Source organism: Osmia lignaria, chromosome 8 (assembly GCF_051020975.1).
Source record: "Osmia lignaria lignaria isolate PbOS001 chromosome 8, iyOsmLign1, whole genome shotgun sequence".
Classification (NCBI taxonomy): Eukaryota; Metazoa; Arthropoda; class Insecta; order Hymenoptera; family Megachilidae; genus Osmia; species Osmia lignaria.
In genome coordinates this window covers 6695471-6718321 of record NC_135039.1, presented here as the reverse complement: position 1 = coordinate 6718321, position 22851 = coordinate 6695471, and the positions used below count along the sequence as shown (strand labels likewise).

General features: G+C 32.9%; 2 protein-coding genes across 2 annotated transcripts in view; one reads left to right on the top strand and one right to left on the bottom strand.

Moving 5' to 3' along the window:
- The window catches only part of LOC117610861 (trace amine-associated receptor 1), a 274562-nt gene that overhangs the window by 92036 nt on the left and 159675 nt on the right, over nucleotides 1-22851 (bottom strand). The window lies entirely within an intron of this gene.
- On the top strand, nucleotides 13165-15882 carry LOC117610853 (uncharacterized). Its single transcript, XM_034338682.2, has 4 exons — nucleotides 13165-13928; nucleotides 14016-14215; nucleotides 14347-14414; nucleotides 14567-15882. Exons 2-4 carry the CDS (start codon nucleotides 14088-14090, stop codon nucleotides 14923-14925), a joined length of 555 nt encoding a protein of 184 aa, XP_034194573.1. The 5' UTR covers nucleotides 13165-13928; nucleotides 14016-14087; the 3' UTR covers nucleotides 14926-15882.

Below are 22851 nucleotides of genomic sequence, written 5' to 3'. Positions count from 1 at the left end.
GATCGGTCGATCACCTAGCGAGGTTGTTGCCCTGATGACATCGTCCATCTATGATTGACAGAGATAGCAGTATCAGGTCGTTGGCCTAGCTGACGGTTTGCGAATGTAAATACATACATACTTTCTGTTTCGGCAGCGGTACAGCAAAAACTATCTACATATATTCCGCGGGTTGAGGCCGGAGCTTGGCGAGGCAAAAACTAATCTATTGCCGAAAATAGAGTTTCGAATACAACGGTAATTTTAATTTCTTAGAGTGCTGCTTTTCAAATCCTAGGCATGAAAAATTAAATCACAAAAAAAAGTCAAAAAATAGAGATTTACTTTTACAGTTGTTAAATATTAGCATTACTATTATCCTGAAATATTTTTTCAGATTTCTCGGAATAGTGCGCCATTTGATAACTTGACAAATTGTAAGCTTCTTCGGTCATTCAAATATAAGTTCCATTATTAATATAATATTTACACTATTCAAAACGTGCATATTCTTTTCTTTTATTAATTATTCAATATTCAAAAGTTGGGAAATATATTTTTACGTAAAATATCCGTAAAAGCTATGTTAAAAAGATATGTGGTTACACTTGTTTACACTTACATTAGCTATTTTAATTTTCGAAACTCAAAGTAATATAGGATATTACAAAACCTTTCTTCGTCGTGTCAATCATGTTCACTTTATTATAAAAAAAATTAGTTTTCTTGATATTTAGGTTTTTATCGCAATTTTGTGACGGTTTTCCGAGTGATTTTGAAATATATTGTAGTAATGTGATTGCTGTACAGCTTATCGCACAAAAAAGAATTACTAAAATATATAATATGTATAAAATATAATATACATATAGAAGGTATGTACAAGTTTTTATCATTTGTAGTATTGTAGTTTATATTTCTAAAGGCAAAAAGAGGGCCATAAAAAATAAAGTGACGAAAACTAGACCCAAAGGGTCGACGAAGGTTTTTCCGAGCGAGGAATCCGGAGTGGTGTGAGTTGAATTGAGTTGACTTTTGGAGAGCGAAGAACTTTGATTTTGCGAGCTACATTGGTGTCAATTCCGTACCCTACTCATTAACCTTTTTATTATACATTCTAATAAATTATATTCATTTACGTTACCATAAATTCATTATTATAAACAAAGTATATTGAAGTTTATTTAGATTGTGTCACTTTCAAACCCAATTACGAAATAATACCCGGTGACATGAGATAACTGCTACGTAAAATTGCTGGTCAACAATGTGTTAAAAGAAAGCGAAGGTCACTGAAATTTTCGAAAATATGACGTTAATATAACCTTCAAACTGATAGCCCAATTTCCCCCTAAATTAGATATAATAACTTTCTCCTGAAGTACTTTTTGTATCTTCATAAGTAACAAAACAAGTAAGGGTGGCTGACAATGAGTTAGGTACGACACTTTATATAATGCTTCTTTTGCGAGGTCTGTGGAGTCCATCCAGTTCTATTCTATTGGAACAATAACTAAGGAGTTGGAGCTATAACGAGGGAGATACTCGTACGAAAGTGAAGTTCATCCATTCGTATACACACCCCTTTATGGACCTATCATCCACACACAAAAATTTCACATACGCATGGTGGATTCAATAGAAGTCTCTCTATTTAATTTTGATATTCGAATAAATCATGATTCAAAGATCAACGAATATGATAACAGAATAAATGGAAAATTATTCATTCTTATTTTTTGCTTTGTACTTATTGTTAGATACAATTATTTATACAGTATGGCTAGTTTATTCGTTATACGCTATTATTCCCTTAATTATTTAAAATACAAAAAAAATTTTTCTATTCTTATTTAAAGAAATAACTTTTTTAAATGGAACTATATATATTTTTATTATTGTCAATCTATTGCGCTTTCGTAAAGCATAAAGTATTTAGTGATAATGTCGTTTACAATTAAAACGAGAATAAAGTTTGTATTGCTAAATATTAAATTTACTTTTGTTTACTTTTATTAGGTAATCTACCCAATTAAATTTTGGAATCACTCAAATTATTCGTCGTTGAGTAAATTACCTGAAAAATATTTAGCTATAATTACAATGTCGATATCAGCTGAACGGCTTTTTTCCAAAATCGCCTAAATAACGATTATTTGAAACAACTCTCATTTTTGGGAGCCTTAACGATTGAAGATCGGGATTGCGATTAAATATAATAATTAAATATTTAGTAATAATACTTTCATTATTATTTTATTATAAGGATTAATTTTTTTGCTGATTTTTTTATTTTTAAGTAAGCAAGTATTATTATAATATTATTATTTTCTTTAGATTTAACTCGTGAATTTAATTTATATCCTTTAACTTACGTAATTGCTGCTCGCAAAATTTTTAACAAAAAATCCTTTCTCTTAATTTAAGTAAATAAAAATAATTCAGATTGTTGCATGTGAAACATTAATTATAATTAAATGTAACATCCATAAAACATTTAATTTGAATAAATGATTCATTTTTATTTCCGACGTTTGCTTCTAATTTAATTGTACATGTCGATATCGATAATATTGATATTTTATTCCCGACACGATGTGTATTGGTACTTCGGTTATCGATACATCTCGATACAATTAGAAAATATCGCCATCACAAGTAGTGACACGTAGTACATCTATCTCACTATCCTACCCCACTACCCTTTCTCGGTAATTGTTTATATCGACCATTTGGTCGATATCTCCGATTCTTTTTGCAAACTTCAATATATTGAAAAACTTTATTTAAGAAGGGAAAATATACCTAATTGGAAAAAGTATCCTAAACAATTCTAAGTATTTTTAATTGCATATTAAAACTAGACCTAAAACTAACTATATGTAAACAATAAATTGTTAAAAGAGATTTACTTTAATGTTTAGTAATAATAAATGCAAATAACAAAAAATAACAAATAGGGAATAAATAAAAAATAGGATTTGATAATCATTTGGATTGCTATCAGTATCTACTTAATTACTTGTGCTTGGTAGTTTCTTGATTAATTAGTTGAAGAATTAGGTTTGGATTTAATTTTAGTATAAAATAAAAAATACTTTCAATTGTTTGCAACACCTTTTTAATGATATTTCAGTTCTTTAAATATGGATACAGGCATTTGTTTCCATAGTAAATAAATTTCTAAATAAAAATAATGAAATTTAACGTAAATTTTAGATTAGGTTTGGGTTTAGTTTTAATATAAAATTAAAAGTACTTGAAATTGTTTACGACACTTTTTTCAATAACACCCTATGTTTTAAAATATCCTTTCTCAATATATGCAAATTTTTAAAAAATCGGCGATACCGAGCAAATAGTAAACAATTACCGTTTTTCGTTCCAATCCTCGTTACGTGCAGAGAGCCGATCAGTAGAACAACCACGTTCTGCCTAAATCCGATGAAATCGGCTAACTCACTAGCTTGCTCGCCATGTCGCTCATTGAGCTGATCGTGCTCGTGTCTGTTGTAACTTCACAGTAGGATGCTACTGAAAATTCAATTTTTATAATATTGTTCGGGCGCCGTAACATTTGGTGCTTTATGCTGAAAAACGAACGTGACTAAATTTTTATTATATTTCATAACGTTTCAGAGGTTGCTTCCTGTCTATTAATGTTTCAAGTTGTTAGCTTATGTTGGATTCCAAGGAAGGACACGTTTGAGTATGAAGAACATTTATTGGCGAACTCGTCAAAATGCAGTCTAGGATTTAAAAGCTTCCATTTTTGGATTTTTATTTTTATTAGGGGAAGAGACTGAAGGGGAAGGGGTGCCGAATGACGTTTCCGCGAATCTTACTGATGAGTAAGGTTGTGTCCTAGGATTTGAAATCCAAAGTCCGACTAAACTGATTTTTGCACAGCTTTACTATCGATATAGCTCATCTTTAGGAAAATTAGTGTGATTCGAAAAACTTATTAGTCTATTGATATCTTGAGTTCATGGAGGAATACATGAACGAAGAACAGAAATATTTTCTTGTTACCCTGTTATTTTTTGCGAAACAAATTTTTACAAATATAACAATTTGCTAGTGTTAACAATTACTAGTTCACAAATGTACTTTGTAATAATATTTTAATGTTAAACGAAAGTGCTTGAAAATTATAATATAGATCTGTGAAAGTAAATTGCATTTTTCCTTTTATAAAGAATACAAAGTTCGATGGCTGGTAACAACCCCTAATATTGAACTGATAAAAAATACCATTTCATATACTTGTAAGGCTCTTTAATCAATTTTATATTAAGACTAATCTAAAATTTACGATAAATTTCATTATTTTTATTTAGAAATTTATTTATCGTTAGTATGGAAACAAGTGCCAGTATCAATATTTAAAGAAGTGAAATATCATGAAAAAAGTGAACGCATTGACAAAAAGATTCTTTTTTAAATAAATTGGCATCACCTCACTTCACAGTATACAATGTTTCCAAGTTATACTGCGAAAAGGCAAACATTTGTGCGAGATAGAAAAATATTCGAAAAAATGAGGCAGCGGTAACGATAACGGTAACCGAAACAATAACAACAACGATAACGACTAACGGGAACAGCAGGGGTAGTAACGAAAACGAATAACGAGTTGAATGTTATTTCTCTTGCCAAAACAGCGTCGCATTCAGCAGCACCATGCATTAACCATGTATGCCTGCTATTTCTGCAGTTACGTAATAAATTGTGTACCAAGTGCAAAATATACCTCTGTTATAGTTGAGGAATAGTAATTGTATATGTACTACTACTGGTCGACTACCTGTGCTTCAAGCGATCTTTGTAGATGCCTTTCTAATTTATTTATATACATAGCTTTTACTAGCTTATCAAGGTACTTCATCTAATTACGAACTACACTAAAACTATTATTTATCGCGAATTCGTCGCGGATTCGTCGCGAGTCGCAAAGGCACATCTACACCCGAACGTTGTCGTCTCGTCCACTATCGTCAACTGAACGTCGATTTTTACGTGTTCGAACGCGTCGCGTACCCCTTGCGACAGTTGCCCCCGCCCTTGGCAGTGGAATCCAGAATATTCTGGAAACGTCGGCCGATACATTTCTTATTTCCTACATTTACATATTTATTTGTTCCTTTTTGTTTAAAAATGTTTATTTCCTCGGAAAAGTCCATTGTTTTTTATTCGTGTGATTTTTAATGTACACTAAATTCACTAACACATTCACGCCGCGTCGGTGAGTCGATCTCGCCCATCGTCTCACCGACGCAGCGTGAATGTGTTAGTGAATTTGTAGCCAACTTCACTGCGACAAGTTCAATGCAACTCAGTGTACAAGTACTCCATAGACCATCTACTAACCCCGTTTTCGCCTCTTAAAAAATAAAAATTGGAATATCGTCTTATGTGTGTATCATAGATTTCAACAAAGTGGATTTCTACCAAATTTTACACTTTATGAATGAAAGTGACAAAGTATGAACTTATTAAGGAGCCTTCGAGGAGCAAATGAGCAATGTATAGTGTGCCTCACAAGCTTTGTCCACTTAAATATTTTGGTTGTTTCAAACAGTACAAGAAAATGATACAGAAATTGTAGGGTTTAAGAAACTACATAATATGGTATAAATGATATTCTTGCAAGTAAAGGCGTGGAGAAAATAAAATATAGAATGAGAAAAATCAAATATCCCAGCAAAGGTAAGTTTTAGGACAAATGCACCTTAATACTTTTATACTCAAAATATGTCAATCTATCGAAATCGAGTATGAAAAATTGGACATTCCATTTAAAAAAACAAAGGTGACAGCTATATTTTCTCTACGCCTTCTCCATTTTACGTTATTTATAATCAAACAACTGAAGTAAAGTAAACTAAATTTGGGCTATATTCTTGTAGATATTTTTATTTAAGCTGTTAAACATAATAGATTCGGTTTTTAAATAACAACATTATTTGTTTATAAAACGCACATATGCAAATATTCCGATGCAAACCTGGGCAAATTAATTTCTTCGTCCATACTTTTCTAAAATACGTCTATACTATATTCTAAATTCAGTGCAGGTGACTTTTTTATACGTGTCAATATATTTGTGTGCAATTTTTTGTACGCATAATAATACATTATATTTAGAGCTAATTTATGTAAAAGAAAAAAAAATTGAAATGAAAATATTGTACTGATTGTGATAGTTTTGAATGAGGCTACATGGTAATAAAGAAGAGAATGACGTATCAGTCTTTGAATGAATGTGAAAAAGTCGTGTTTATAAGAATTAATTTGTAATACAGTAAACTCTTGTTATATTGCCATTTAAACAATCTGACGCTCATATAGATTTTCTGTTGGATAGATTAAAAGTTGAAAAAGGTACCAAAATGCGTTAGTACTATAAGTTTGCGCAAGGTAGCGCTACGGTGTGGCATCCGGCTCATTATTTTTTGTTTCGCGTTTCTTTTGTTCTGTTCGTCGATGATCCAATTATGCGTGCATCGCGTGTGATGGTTGTAATCCGCTTAAATGTATTTAGTGTATTAATCAGAATAGAAGCACTTTATGTTCAATTAAGGATTTCGTTATTAGTAAGACCGTGTGTGGTTTATTAATCTTACCTGGCATTATAAAAATAAAACATAAGGGTAACTCTAACAGGTTATGGGCCCAGGCCATGTGGCGTAAAATAATGGCAGAGGCACGTTTTACAGTGACAAAATTGAACAATTCAAATTTCCAAATATGGAAATGTAAGGTGGAATTGCTTCTAGTTAAAGAGGATGTATGGCACACAATTATTCAAGAAAGGCCAATAGAAGGCAGACAATAAAGAATTTATTAATACTACCTGCCATTATAAAAGTAATACATAAGGGTAACTGTAACATTTTCAAGCATACCAGTGTCGCTTTTTCTCTATTACAGTCTACGAAGATAATACATTTTTATCTCTTCTCATTTTTCAAACGAAAGATTAGAAAGCTAAAATATTTTCCATTCCTACAGCCCGGTCCACGGCAATATAACGCGAGTCTACTATAAATTTAGTAAAGAAAGAGAAAGCTTACAAAAATATGTAAGTTACGCTATAATTTTAAAGTAGCAGTAATTGGGACATCAACTCTACAGTGCAAAATAATATTCCTTACAATTTGCTATACAGATTTCAAAAATTTTTAATAGATATCAATTTAAAAAAAAAGGTTTAACTAGAAAAGAATTGCACTTGAACGATTAAATCAAAAGTATAATGTTATATGTCGCATAGTTACCTTTTAACAAAAGAATATGATGTTTTTCTTCTCGTCGACCTTAACCAGCCAGTCAGCAAATAATTCAGCGATCATCCAAGCCTTTTTGCTGGCAGCGTGATATAGAAGCAGTGATTTATAATCCGCAAAACATCCCGGCTTTTTTAGTTTCCCTACATGCAGAGGCTTCAGTTTTTCTGTCCCTGACATATTCACCGCAACTAAAATTGCGATTCTTTCTTTTCTACGTCTGTTTCCGTGGCATATTTCATTTTTAACTGTCATTGTTTTATCAGAAAGGCATTTTTTAAATAACGCTATCTCGTTAAATATTGGGTTGGGTGAGAAATTAATATCATTTTTTGAAGCATAAAATGTCAACGCGATCTGATGACATAAAATAGTAGTAAAATACCACTTGCACAAGTTATAACTATTAGAAATTCTGTGAATAAATGCATCATTTCTTCTCTAACGACCTGAAATTTGATCATACTGATTGCTTGTTTGATCCATTTCAAATCTTTATATATTCCGATTGAAATTTGTCAAAGTAAGGTCGTGTTTCCGCATGCAAGAAAACTTTTGCGATAAATGTCTGACAGCCTGCCAGATAGCAATTGGCAAATGTAAATAGTAATGCAAATAAGATCGCGACAGTTCTTGCAAGTAAAATTGCGACAGCAGCAATTTTTCACGAGCGCCTATTAAGTACTTGCAGGTTTAAACACGTTTACATCGATCACGCGCTCGAAGTGACATTTCTCAATATTGTTCACTAGTAATTTTATATTTCTTCGAAAATGAATAAATCAAAATCACGAGAATGGTCCTGTGATGATGTAATGAAGCTAATAGAACCAGCACTTGTTTGAATACTAAACAAACCTCTAAATGAACATAATAAAATTTAATGTGAATTTTAGGTTAGGTTTAACTTTAGTTGTAATACAAACACAAAAATACTTACAATTCTTTGCAATACTATTTCCAATGATATTTTACTCGTTTAAATATTGATACTAGCACTTGTTTGTACACTTGTTTGCAAATAATAAAATCTAACGAAAATTTTAGGTTAGATTTAGGTTTAGTTTTAGTATAAAATTAAAAGTAAATACTTCAAATTGTTGACGACGCCTTTTCAAATTATATTTTACTTTTTTATATAATCTTTTTCAATAGATTAAAGTGTGAAAAAAGCCCGATATACCGAACAAAGAATAAATTATTACCGTTTATTTTGTATATTTATGGATGCAAAGTTATTATCAAATTGTTATCATAGAGAACTTAAAATAAAAGAACAAGAAATCGAAAAGCAGCGATAAGATTATCAAGAAATAACGTTGCAACTACCGACAAGTGGAAGAAATACCGGAAAAGGTACCGCCTGCAGGAAGCACAGCCGCAAATTCCTCGCGGTAATAATTTCCTCGGCGTGGTGTGAGCAGCCTGCTGACATTTCCCACTCATTTTTCTTCTATTTCCGGTAGGATATTCCTAAAGATATAGAACATGTTGTGCTGCGACTTAATGTTGCTAAGTATAAAATATACGATAAGTGGAACATTACGGGTGAACAACGTAATTTGATCAGCTTGAATATTTCACACGGAAAGATACCAAAAGACAAAAATGTTTATTTTGAAGGGGCAAATGTTATGTAAAACAAAAAAGTTGTTTTTAACGTCATAATTTTCGAGATTTCAAGGTCATCAATGTTTTTTTAAATAGGTTTGCATAATTTTATCATCGTGGTGTAATAGCTGAGGTTAAAATCAATCCATGGACTTTGAGTATGATGACCTTGAAATCTGGGAAAATGTCACCTTAAAAAAATTTTTTGTTTTTCATAATATTTGTTATTTCTTCAAACAAAATGCTACTTTTATTCGATACTTTTTCTTATCTTTAAAAATAATTAAGATATTCACGATGATCAACTTGTTCGCCCTGTATACCAGCTATCAAATATTGATTACCAATAGCCAATGACGGATCGATAGAAGGGTAATGAGGGTAATCTCTAGAAGTTACGAAATCTTGAAAAGGAAATTAATTTATATCGTAGAATAAAGTTGCTTCTACTAGTATTTTAATTTTATTACACTATAGTACTCGCTCTTCGAGATTACATATGCAGCATGCTTTTCTAGCCACGGAAATACACATGTTTCAGAGTGTTTAAAAATTAACAGATGGCACAGCCGTTCCCCTCCCCATGCGCCATCTTTCCTCATTGCTTTTTCGTGTGTCGAAGAAAGCACATGTTTTATCGAGTGTACCGGATTTTTAATAAAGTTTTTTAGACAAGAAAATGGAAAAATTTAAGAGGAGAAGGAGGTCGGAAGAAGAGGAAGAGCATCTTCGAAAGAAATGAGCAAAGATACAGGCTAAATTAGCCAAAACTACTTCGAAGGAGAGCTCTATATTATCGGATAACCGGGAGGTTATGGGCATAGCCCGAACTACCACAAATGAGATAAGTCCACGGAACTCTCCATTGGCAGTATCAGATAAGAGAAATATATAAGTGTAAAAAAAAAAAAAAAAAAAAGAAATCGAGGCGATGACTTTGACTAGAGGTAGAGACTTCTTCTGGTAGAACTTATCTTTAAGGACAGTCATCCAGAATGATTTATTGCCTAGTATATACATAGGTGATCTGACAGAAGTGGCTGATAAGGAAAATTCAGATCCTTTTCTTAATTCGGGATCGCAAGCTGCGTCGCAGACACAGATAGACGAAAATCTTACATCAAACCAACCACTCAAGTTAGACGAAGTTCTTCGTGCACTTGATACTTCTGTCAAGACTGAAAAAGAGAAAATGAAAGTGCACCCAGATTTGACAGCTATGTTAGTGGACAACGACTGATCATGTAAAAGATATAAATGAAACATTGCTGCGCAGATACCCCCGTCTTATCGAAGATTGTTTGATTGAGGCCCCTAAACTCAACCCTGAAACATTCTCATATAACATTGATCGAACTTCACGTACAGGTAAGTTCGTTTGATCGATTTATTATACGTATACATATATTTTTTGAAATAAAATAAATTGTTTAATTACACGTACTATAACTACTTTATTCAATAGCGTAATCATAGTTATCCAACAGGTGGGTGAAGAAACCTACCTTCTTATCATTAATGTTGAGGATGATCTTTTCATGCTTTTTCTGTGATGAAGAGGGAGACGGAAGCAAGCTTTGTTCTGCTGTCTCTCTCTCCTTTTTCTTTTGCGCAGCGCTTCATGCCTACCGGCTACCGTTACGCGTTTAGTCAGTTAGTCACAAGCAAGCGTCATATGCAGAACAAGTGTTATAGTTTAAAAATTCCTAGACACAATAAAATAAGCTTCAAGTCATTTATTTGCTTTACTGCTTTTTCAATCCACTGTCGCAACAATTAGTATTATAATAATATTTTCTTCATTCCTATTTACTCTCAACAACGTGTTTTGAAATTTTTAAACATATTTCAATACTTATATCAAAAAAAAGGTTTTTAATTTCTTAATAGAGGGGCTAATTGATCCTTCTGATATCCCTCCCCTCCAAATGCACTTTTAGATTAGTTTTTGTAATGCATGAGTATGCAATTTAATTATTTAGGTTATTATCGAATACAGATGTTAATAAGTAAACTATAAACAGATTTCAAATCAATAGTTACTGAATTTTTTTGAAAACTTTTGATATAGTGAGAATTGTATAATTGTCAACAGGGAGACATTATACCTGTCCTATGGTACATCACTGGTCAGTTTTGAACCCAAGTCTCGTTAACGCACATGATAAATAGGCGGAACAAAAGACGTTTTTGAAAATTTTTTTAAAGCAACTAATGAAATATAAAAATTTTCCGTTTTATGATACATACATGATCAATATTGGAGAAGATATAAAAAATGTGTTTAATAGTTTTGGTAATGTTATGGCTATTGTACACAATTTTAAATCAGTCGCCTCTATAAAAACATTGTCGTGGCGTTTACAACAAGTTGACCTTACATTTTACCTGACACACAGAAACCAAAAAATATTTAGAAACTATATGTGATTCACTATTACAGCACGTAGGGAAATTGAAAAACTTTTAGATAATGGTAGATAATCAATATATTTGGATGCCTCCATTATTGATAGACTATATATGTAGGAGTGAAACATTTGATGCGCGATGGCCGTTGCCAGGCAGTCCTTTCCAGAAGGCATAGGATTGTTCCCGAAAAGTCTAGAAGCGGGAAAACAAATAAAAAGCGCAGAGGCAACGGGCCTCGAGACATTAGTTGTCGAGCCATGAGCGCGAGCGGACGTACTCGATGTATTTTTTTTAAATTTATAATTAAACATTTCTTTGAATGCAAATAAGATATTCGACCTTCTGCCCGTCCCAATCCTACATATATGTTATCGACGATTAATTTAATTAGTTATATCTGCCGTCACCAGAGTCCATAACTGCGAAAAGACGTGTTTTCGTCCTTTTGTGCGCATGTTCGGCCTGATTGGCTATAATCCCATTCCCATACGCTTGCGCAGAACATCGCTGAAGCGCCTCCACGCGGTGCATCTACGCAAAAGCGCATCATTTGGAGTGTATAGCGGGTAGCCAGTGCGTGTATTATCGAAGTGTCTTGTATTTTTTTGAGTTTTTTTGTTGTGTATTACATTAATTTGGCTGAACTTTACCTCAGGGGCCCAAAAATTATGGCCTTTTTTAACCGACTTCGAAAAGGAGGAGGTTACTCAATTCGATCAGTATGTTTTTTTTTTTGTGTTCACCGATCACTCTGAGATGGATGGACCAATCAGAACGAAACCTTTTGCATCTTGTAGGGTATGTCTTCCGATTGGTCCCATTGAAAAAAATTTTTCATTTTTTCATTGTTATTGCAAAATACAAGAAGTTTTTAATCTCAAGATTGGACGATTTCAATGACCTTTTAATATGTTGTCGGGGACATGATTCTGAACAACTTTTTTATTATGCATAATTAACGGAAAGTTTTAGTTTCCGAGATATTCGTGAAAAACTATTGTTACTACAGTACATTGCTTCGAAATAAGCAACTCGCTATCACCTCTTCTTTGTTTGAAGTCGCCCACAAAGTGAGAGATACGAGAAATGAGTGAGAGGTTCATGAAAGCGCGAAGCCGATGTTTAGGATAATAAATTTCACACTCGACTGAGCAGTGACATCGGTTAGTAGAAGAAGGATGGAATATATATAATGCTTTCTCAGTTTGGTATATTTGCTTCGAAATAAAGCATAGTGCGAGGATGAGAGGGCATGCTATGTTCTATCCTTGTTGAAAAAATAACATCGCTGCTCGACCGATCACTTTATGATTTGCCGCTATCTCGGATCCCTCACTCGTTTCTCGCGTTCTCTATCGTCTCGTTTCGAAAACGAAGTCAAGCCGAATAGCAACCTGCTTCGAAATAAGCAACTGTTCGGTCCCGAGCCACTTGCTTATTTCGAGGCAATACTGTACTGCTCGTTCCACTAAAAAGTGTGAAATAAAATAATTTTTAACAAAAAATACAACCGACTTCGAAATGCACTAAAAAGTATGAAATAATTTCTACTTCATTTATACAAATACCCAACAGCTATTAATAAAAGCTATTTACTCGTTAAATCGTATACTAAATACATTTCAACCTTTTCGGAGGCGGCGCAAAATTAAAAACTTTCTTCTACTAGTTCAGGCGTCAACAACCTATCAAATCGTTATTGACAGCATCGTATATTCGGGTATTATTAATTTTGCGCCGCCTCCGAAAAGGTTGAAATGTATTTAGTATACAATTTAACGAGTGAATAGGTTTTATTAATAGCTGTTGGGTATTTGTATAAATGAAGTAGAAATTATTTCTTACTTTTTAGTGCATTTCGAAGTCGGTTGTATTTTTTGTTAAAAATGATTTTATTTTTTACCTTCTTGAAGTATTTTACGAGTAGAGTCTAAAAATCCTAGTTTTAAGGCACGGAATCCATCGGTTCAGAAGTTATACGTGGCGGCCGTTTAGGCGAACATTTGAATGAAATGTCTTTTGTCACATTTTAATAAAATGTCTTTTGTTACATTTGTCACGTGTTTTGTTGTACTACCTGTAGCTTGCATTGTTTCTCCGCCTGTACCTCGCGATTCTGGTCTTTTCCTAAAGTTTTCCTTTATCATGCAAAGTATTAAATGGAAGTTTACCAATTTGCCTCAGTCGACAGAAGCGGCTGTTGCATGGGCTCGCGAACATAGATTATTGCGGGTGACTAAAATGTGCCGTGTTCATCGGAAGACGATGAAATGGTTTGCACCAGATCACAGAATTGGTCGCTTTCGATGTGTCGTTAGTCGCGACAAATGCAAACAATTTGCGGCGACCATAGATTCCTTTTTTGAAGATTAATTAATGCATTCTTCAAACTGTTTCCAATGTTACTTATTTTTTAAAGATTGATTTATTGCTTTTTACGAGATTTTTCGTACGAGTATACGATACATGAGTTATACGATATTGAAAACAACTCCACTTTGTTATCGTCTGCAACAATTGCGGAATGGTTTCAGTACTGCCGGGAAACGGTACTGGACCATTTCTTCAGTATTCAAAATGGAAAACCAAAATTAGGCGAAGGTACGGAATCGGGGTCTCCTATTATATGTAGTTCAGGTACTTTATGTTACAATTCGATATTCTTATATTTTTGTATGATTTCTTATTCCGTTTGATTTCTGCAATTTTTATGTTATTTGAAAGATTGACGAAGCAAAATTTGGTAAGAGAAAGTATAACCGTGGCCGGAGAGTTGAGAGCCATTGGGTCTTAGGCATGGTGGATACTTATACTAAAGATTGCCGAATGATGCTTGTTGAAAATCGTGAAGCGGCAACCCTAATTCCCATAATTAAAGAAAACGTTATCGCCAGTAGTGAAATTCACACTGACTGCTGCAGAAGGTACGTAGGACTTGCCGAAGAAAGCTTTATTCACAAGTCAGTAAATCATAGCGTGGAATTTGTAGGTAAATTCGTCTAAACTTGGCTTTCATTCGATTTCTATTATAATTGGCATTTTTTACTATTTCTAGGGTTAGGGTTAGGGTTAGTTCCCGGACCACCTGGTCAGTGTCCAACAAGAAGAAATCCATCAGGAAAGGTAAGCTCGCGTTATAAAGATATGTGTATAATTTTCGTCATTTCGATACCGTAAGTGCGAAACATTTCTTTTTTGTTTACATAAAATATGTATATTTGAAATCATACTTTGTGTAGTGTGGTGACATGTACAAAACTTTGTTCTTTTTGTAGTTCGTTCGATCTTCGCAAAAGATGATCATTATAAATCTGTACAAAAGTCTGAAGGAGGAACGTTCAGATATGAAGTACAGACCGCTAATAGAATTGCTCTCCAAACGGACCGGAATCGGCCAGTTGACTTGTCCGAATACAAATCAACAGGCACCGTAACGTCTCCAAATAAGAAGAGACCCCGGATGAATGTTTTGGAGAAGACGTCCAAGGATGCGATATTAGGCATAAGGAGAAAAGTGCATGAGTTTTGGTTTCGGCGCGAAATTCCACGCATGAAGAAAATGTTGGAACAGACAGGTAAAAAATTTAATAAAGCGTCTACAAAACTGTTCATACCTAATCCAGGAGAAACGTGAAATAAATTCTAGTGAGGACTGTATAAAGATTCATTCTATTGTACATCACCAACTATCCTCCCCAATATTTATAAAAATGGCTTGTAAAAGTATGCATGGTTTGCGTCCAAACTCTCTGATACAAGAGAAGTATTTGTTAATGTAAATGAAGTATGTTTTCCGGTAGACGTCTTCAAAAAAGCGTGCTCTTGCATGAATGCTGCGTTTATATTGTGTGCTAGATGTCGCAACAATTACTGTTTCCCATGTTTTTACGACAAATATCACACTGGATCGTGTCATTAATCAGAATGTGCAATAGTACAGTGAATATAACATGTATTATTTTTATGTTCGATTTTTTTCCCAATGCCCACAAAAAAAAAGTATCGAAAAAATTATCGAGAGCAGGACTCGAACCAGCAACCTACTGATTACCAGTACTTTACGTTACGCCATCACCCATTTGAAGCGTTGTTTAATTTTATACGCAAACTGTTTATAACGGAGTACAGCGATTTTTATGCAATTTTCATGCAATTTTCTCGGAAAATCTTGAGAGACGCGCGCTACTGCTTTGCCAAATTAAATTTGGAGAGGACATCTTCAAATACTGCAAGTTTCAAGAAAATGCGTTTCCCGTCGATCGCGCCCTCTCCTTGTTAGAAATAAGAAATTGATTCATGGGAACATTGTGAAAGGAATAAATACATTTTTACAACTAAATAATTATCATCTTCAATATTTAATAAAACGAATTTTAAGGCAAAATACGTTTGTTTTAATTTTCGATGGATGCTTCTAATGTAAGTATGTATTCGTTCCTTCAATATTCCCTTTGCCATAAATCTTTAACTATTGAGAATATTAAAAAATGATTCGAGTAAATGTTATCCACTTTGATAAAAGGTACTTAAATAAAAAGAAATTAGTATAGCATTCCACTTAAGAAAAACGGCGTCAGTTTATTCTGATTCTATGCTAGCCATTTTAGAAAAGTTTTTTATACACCACACAATCAGGTATAATTTAAAAAGGAATTAGATCGATAGCTGCTATAATTTCCGAGATAATAGTTTGTAACACTTTATCTGACTCACCCTGTATTTTATTTTAAATTGGCATGTAAAGGAAGATAATTACCCAATATTTGCCGATAATAATCTTCTTTTTGTTAGTGTAAAAATATTACTAGTTTTAAATAGTGTCTATAGGTACTTCTAATTCGCGCTCATATTCAACAAAGCACGTCCTAAAACGTGATTTGGATACTCGAAATCTCGGAAATCCTCATATTCTTATGCTATGAGGTACTTTCGAAAACTCGACCCGTCCTGAATATCGGGTACCTAGAATCTTAGATCCTCGCACATGCTTAATATTTATACGTTTTAGAACATATCCTGTATAATTTTCGTCATGTTACGGTTGGATGCCAGTATTAATCCATAAATATTCAAAAATTGAGATGTTAATATAATTTTTTTTTCTTAAAATAACAACAAAAGTTTTCTTAGGTGAAAAGTCGCGATTTTTGCTCATTTCAATAATTTATAATTTCTAAATGATTGAGATTTTCAGCATGTATACAACTTATGTTTACAATAGGTATATTTTGAATTTTCATCATAGGCTCAGTTAAAAAATTTATAAAACGCATCGTTAACTATTTGTTATTATTTGCGTTTTCGACATGTTGTCATTTTTTAAAACGACAAAAGTACTGTTCGTTGCTGGTAAGTTGTCCTGTCAAATGTCCAATCAAATTCGTTGACGTACCTCCAGTCACAGGTATTATGTTTATTGGCCGAGGCCCTTACATCCACAAATCTATCGTGTGACGACCGTCGCTAAACACACACATTGAAACAGAATGAGATGAAGCAATAGCGAGCGACGATTCGGACGCATTGACGTAGACGTAAATTCGTGGTTTACATTATTAAGAAAACAAAAGAGTTTTTACACTTTCCATAATGTAATTTCCATAAATTTTGCATAATAACAACTGTTGTCAAAAAAAATCCACTAATATCCCGAAAAAATTGCACGTTTATATAGTTAAATGTATTTTCCGCGAATATGGAAATTTTACGCCTATGCCATGTAAACGCTGACTTCTCAAGTTACGGGTTCCTAGAGGGGATTAGGTGGAGGGAATGCACAGTCCCTTTACCCCTCTGTCGGATCAGTTTGTTGGTGCTCGACAACTTACCAGCAACGAACAGTACTGTGCAGGGGCAAGGGGGGACCCTCGTTTGCTCCGCCAATTCCCGCCATTTGACGCTTTCGTAACTCTAACGTTTGGGTTTTTAACGTCGCACGTTACATAGGCGTAGGATTTCTGTATTTACGAGGGTCGGGTTTTCTGACCTACCGTTAATCATTTCGTACTTTATTTAATATATTTAATATATCATTTCGTACTTAAAAAAAAACTCAAGTGGTTTAGTTCAATTTCGAAAAAATTGTACTTGTTTTAAAATATATGCCACTACTTTTCGGATCCACTGTATGTCTACGCCAATGCTTGCCTTGCACTATCTCACTCAGTCTCGATACGTCTCATAGACATTCTTCGTCACACGAAAATGCGTGTGAAATAAGGTGTCTTCTTTCCGTTTGGACCGATCAGATTTTCGGCCTTCTCATGGGATTTCTGTTCATCAATACACAGTACATCACTATAGCTTCTCAAAAAATCTAGTCAATTGGTCCAATTTTGAAAAAGGTATTCTGATTTACCTAAATAATGTTCCTGTACTTGTGTCTGTTACTGTATATGTTTATTTAAGTTGATTGCATTTTAATCGAAGAGGAACTAAAAAAATGGATCAAAAGTAGTACATATACGTAATATTGTATTTTGCATATTATAATATTGGAAATGTCAAGTTCCATAACACTCATTAACCGACTTCGAAAAGGAGGAGGTTACTCAATTCGATCAGTATGTTTTTTTTTTTCACCGATTACATACTCCGAGATGGATGACCCAATCGGAACGAAACCTTATGCATCTTGTACGGTATGTCTTCCCATTGGTCCCATTAAAAAAAATTTTTTCATTTTTTCATTGTTATTGCAAAATACAGGAAGTTTTTAATGTCAAGATTGGACGATTTCAATGACCTTTTAATATTTTAAAGAATATGTTTTACTTTCTGATTTTGTGCTGTTATTGAATTAACGTATACCAAAATTTGCATAGATGTAGATGCACGATTTTCATTTTAAGTGACTATGCATCTCATTTACTCTCTTCATTACACGATGCAATTAGTAGATGCGACCTCTTGGATCAATAACGAAAATGTGTGAACATATACCGTCTTTCTGATTGCATTTGAATATAACGATCTATTATGCTGCAACGAAACAGACCCGCATTTCTTGCAAGTGCCAACTTTACAGCTCATTAGCATTAATAGCGGTTAAGCTTGCTACTTTAAATAGTACATGCAAATTGCTTAATTTCCTGATGTACGATATTAAATGCAAAACTTGTAACGTATAGTTAAGAATTTTCTGAAAATGTTGCGGTCATTTATTCTTACTCGTAAGGAAAGATCCCCAATCTGGAAATTCAGAAACTTATGAAACCTTGGGGATACGTAGCCATACGTAGATATGTATAATATTGTACAATTTTCGTCTGTTACCCAAATTCACTCTAAGGAAATAAAATTGACCCGTGAAAATTCGACTATTTTCAAATTTTGTAATATAACTAATAAACTACAAAAGATAAAAAAATACTTTTCGAACAAAAGATGTAACTTTTAATGAGAACTATTATCTGGTAAGAGATTTATCAATTGTTTATATATGTAATTAGAAAAAAGTTATATACAGAAATATTAATTTTTTAAAAAATAATTCATTTCTTTACGTGAAATTTTAATTAGTAGCTTAAATAATTACGAAATAATATTTAGAAAAAAACAGATACTTTTGTTGGTACAAATACAAGATTTGTTGTATTGCTGAATTTCGTACTCAGAACATGAAAGTTCTGTTTTCAACATTTTTTTGAAAAATTTCATTACCACAAAGCTTAATTCATAATATTATGTATTTTAAGATTTATTCACATACTCTTTAATTGTGTGTTAAATCCTTGCATTATCTGTTACGTGTGAAGATAAAAGAGAAGTTTGATGACTATATTAAAAGTAAGAAATTCTTACAAAAATAAGTTACATATGTGTAACAATTTTTCATTTTTCTTTTTCTTCTTCTCTCTAGTTATCCCTTAAGTAACAAGAGACAGAAGCATACAGGGTGTTCCAACTGAAAGAAATCATTTAAATAACCCCATTGTTTTAAATGTTCTGGAAAATGTTTGTAGCACAATTTAAATATTTTTTCAAGGGGAATATTGTGGAAAAACAATTTTCTATTTACTTCTTTTTTGTTTTTTAGTTTTTTCTTCAAGATTATCCTTTGAGTAGAAAATGTATATTTTTTGTTGTTGTTGTTGTTGCATCTTGTAATAGGTTAAAAAATACATCTGAATGTCTACATAATGATTTTCAGATGATCTTGAAAGCAACCAAAGAAAAAAAGAGCAAACAAAAAATTTGTCTTCCACGATGTTTCTCTTTGAAAACCATTTAAATCGTGCCATAAATATTTTTCATATTATTTAAAATAATGGAGATATTTAGGCCTTCTTTAATTGGGATGTACTATATAATATAAATTACCATATTTTTGTAAGTGTTGGGAAAACTATAGTAACAAAATTAATTATTTGTGGGATTTTATTTGGACAGTTTTTTTATTTTAATAGGTGTTACAAAAATTATTGGCCGAAGAACTTCTCTCATCGGCTTATAAATCCGATAGCAAATAGAAAATTAAAAACTGATTAAAATTTATTCAAATATCGCATTCATCACGTAGCATACAGAATCCAAAAGGGGTTCTATTATCGGGGGAAGAAATGCAGCAATACAAGAAACCTTTGCATTTGTAATAAACAAAAATACTTGTTTTGTAATTATGTATTTCATAATTATCAGAACTATTGATTGAGATTTTATATAAAAAAGATAAATCTCAAAAAATTATTATTTTTGTGTATAACTTTTTGTAATTATGTAAACAATTAATGAATCTGTTATCAGACGATAGTCTTTATTAGTGTTGGATTATTAAATCTTTTAGTTATAAAGGAAAATGAATCTTGGTGTTGAGAGACACTGACAAGTGTATTATTAAGAAAAGGGTCTAACTTATTGTTAGTAACCAGAGTCAATGGGCCTCTGGCCGTATCTAGACCTAAAGGCCTGTATAATAAACACGTTACAGACCCAGGCCATTATTATTCTTTCTGGAAGTGGGCACCAGATTTTCTTCCATGCATTTTCAGAACGCGTTCTTCTTAGCTCAGCTTTCACAGAGTAAAGACGTCATTCCGAGCTTATAATAAATTAGTTTTTTTTTTGAGATAAATATACTGTGTTTTATTGAATTTAAATCCTATAATCTAATAATTAGAAGGAACAAGTTTTGTCTGAAAACTTTTTTTATCTCTTATAGTTTGAGTTATAACACAAAATTTAAAAACAGCCGCATTTTCAGGGGTCGATTTTACCCTGTTAGAAAAAATTTAGATAGCAAAAAAATTACTTTGCACTACATATCCCCAAAATTTCATAATTTTTTGAACTTCCAAGTTGAATATCTTCCTTAGTTAGCATTATAAAACTTTTACATTTAGTGATACGCACCCGCCCACTGGCTGTAGCACATAAACAATAGAAAAACAAAGGAAAGTCAAGCATGAAGCTGAAGAAACACTCGCCATGCTCTTGCTCTTCTATGATGCTTCAAGCTAATTAAACGTCTACCAACCCTGTATAACCAACTACTACCAGAGGAGTAGACTCCAGGTTATTTGCAAATCTTTCTCGCTACTTAAAGTACACTTCAGCCAAAAGTGACTAGATAAACCATGGTACAGACAACTAACCCACCACCATCACTTTTGTAGATGAAGGAATATGTTTTCTTAGAAGTTGTAAACTATCATTTTTCTAAAATTTTTTTTGCTTAACCCCTTCCCGTACTTTAACGAGTCTGACTCGTGATGAAGATTTTGGCCCAAACATGAATATCACGAGTCTGACTCGTGATCAGACTCGTGAGTTCAACAGTAGTAACGCGTAAAGGTGCCTATATATCAGATATCAAAGAAATTTTACATTTCGGCACGTATTGCGACTGTTCTCGAGCGTTTTGTCTGTTTAGCACGCATTGACGACTACCGTTTGGGCCCGAATTTCGTCGAGCTAAATGGCACGGGAAGGGGTTAAATAAAAACTATACAGATTTGCAAAACAAAGATAGTAGTATATAGTAAAATAAATTAATAAACTAATTTAAAAAAGGTTAAAAATATAGATGACCTTATAGATTAGCTACTCCGTCATCGATTTCGATGATTTTTAAATATGTTGTAAAATTCGACATTTTAAACAACTTTTTTCTCTTACACAAATGTCAGACGCTCTTAATTCCGGAAATCACTGTACTTTAAGTACAACGGTATAAAGCCAAAAAGTAGGTAAAAATAACCTTTAGGTGTGATTCTCTTTACTTCATTTATTATACATATCCCTTTTTTCCCTCTATTCAATTGCTTTCTGTGAAAACTTCAATTGGAATTTGCTTTTTTTTTCTACATTCTACTGTTACTTGTTATCTTGACTTGTTACGGTTCACACCAAAGATTCATTTTGTATTCTACAATTATAATGATATCTCTAAAATGGTTGGAATACGAAATAAATGATACATGCAGAAATTGTATAATTTTGTAATTGTGTAATTGTATAATTTGGTAATTATGTAATTGTATAATTGTATCATTTTAATGTTGTTTGAACAAAATTTCGATAGGACTTACCATTTCTGAGAAAGTCATTAATAATTCTAAAAGCATAAAAAATTTTAAAACTTTAAGGGACCTGATGGGCACCGTTGTCTGTTGCCCAAATGAATTAATTTTTTTCAGTGATTATTTTTTAAAGAAAGGGAACTATTCTAGCCTACGAGAGGAAAAGATACAAATGAGAAATTTTCGAGAGGTATAAACAAGAGATATCCCACTGTACATCTATAGTATATCTACTGGCTGCCTAAGTGGGAGAGTGGCGCGCACGCACATATTTGAATAATGCGTATGAATACGGGGCGTTGCTAATAAGGATTTATACGCCTGGGAATTATCTGGATAACATCATTATCTTCAAACACCCAAACCCTGGTCCCTTTTAGGTGCACGTACATAATTTGAAGAGAAATATCCGGATAACTCGTGAGCTTCGAGGACCTTTCCAACGTAAATTACCTCCTTCTCAAAGAACCAGACGTTCTCCGTAAGCACTTCCTCCGCCCTCTCAGGAACCAATCCAAATTTCAATATTCAAACCCTTGTAATAAAAATAACTAATGGTGTTTTCTATCTAATATATAGGGTGGAGCATTTAAAACAGGTCGCCTGAATAACTTCCTCGCTTTTGGTGATAGACAAAATGCACTAGATCAAACTTATTTGATTTCGAGGGGGACATAGTCTGATATTAGTAACCTTGTATATATCTTTAAATAAGATATACAAAAAATTCTATTTTTCATACGTTAGATATCAGATTATCGACGTTAGTATAATGCCGATACAGTCATCTCTGTATAGATATTGTAAGTGATGAGAATAAACACTACATGCACACATGTACTACATACATAAGCACTAAAAGTAAAACTAACATTACAAAACTAGATATAATATCAATTACAATTAAATTGTAATTTAATATTTTTTGTGACATATCCTTTGTTCCTTTGGACCACTGTCAGTCTATTTTCATAGAATAAACTAAAGTCGTAATCTCGCTCGTGATGTTCGCCCATTCCGCAAGGAGAACAATTTTTAAT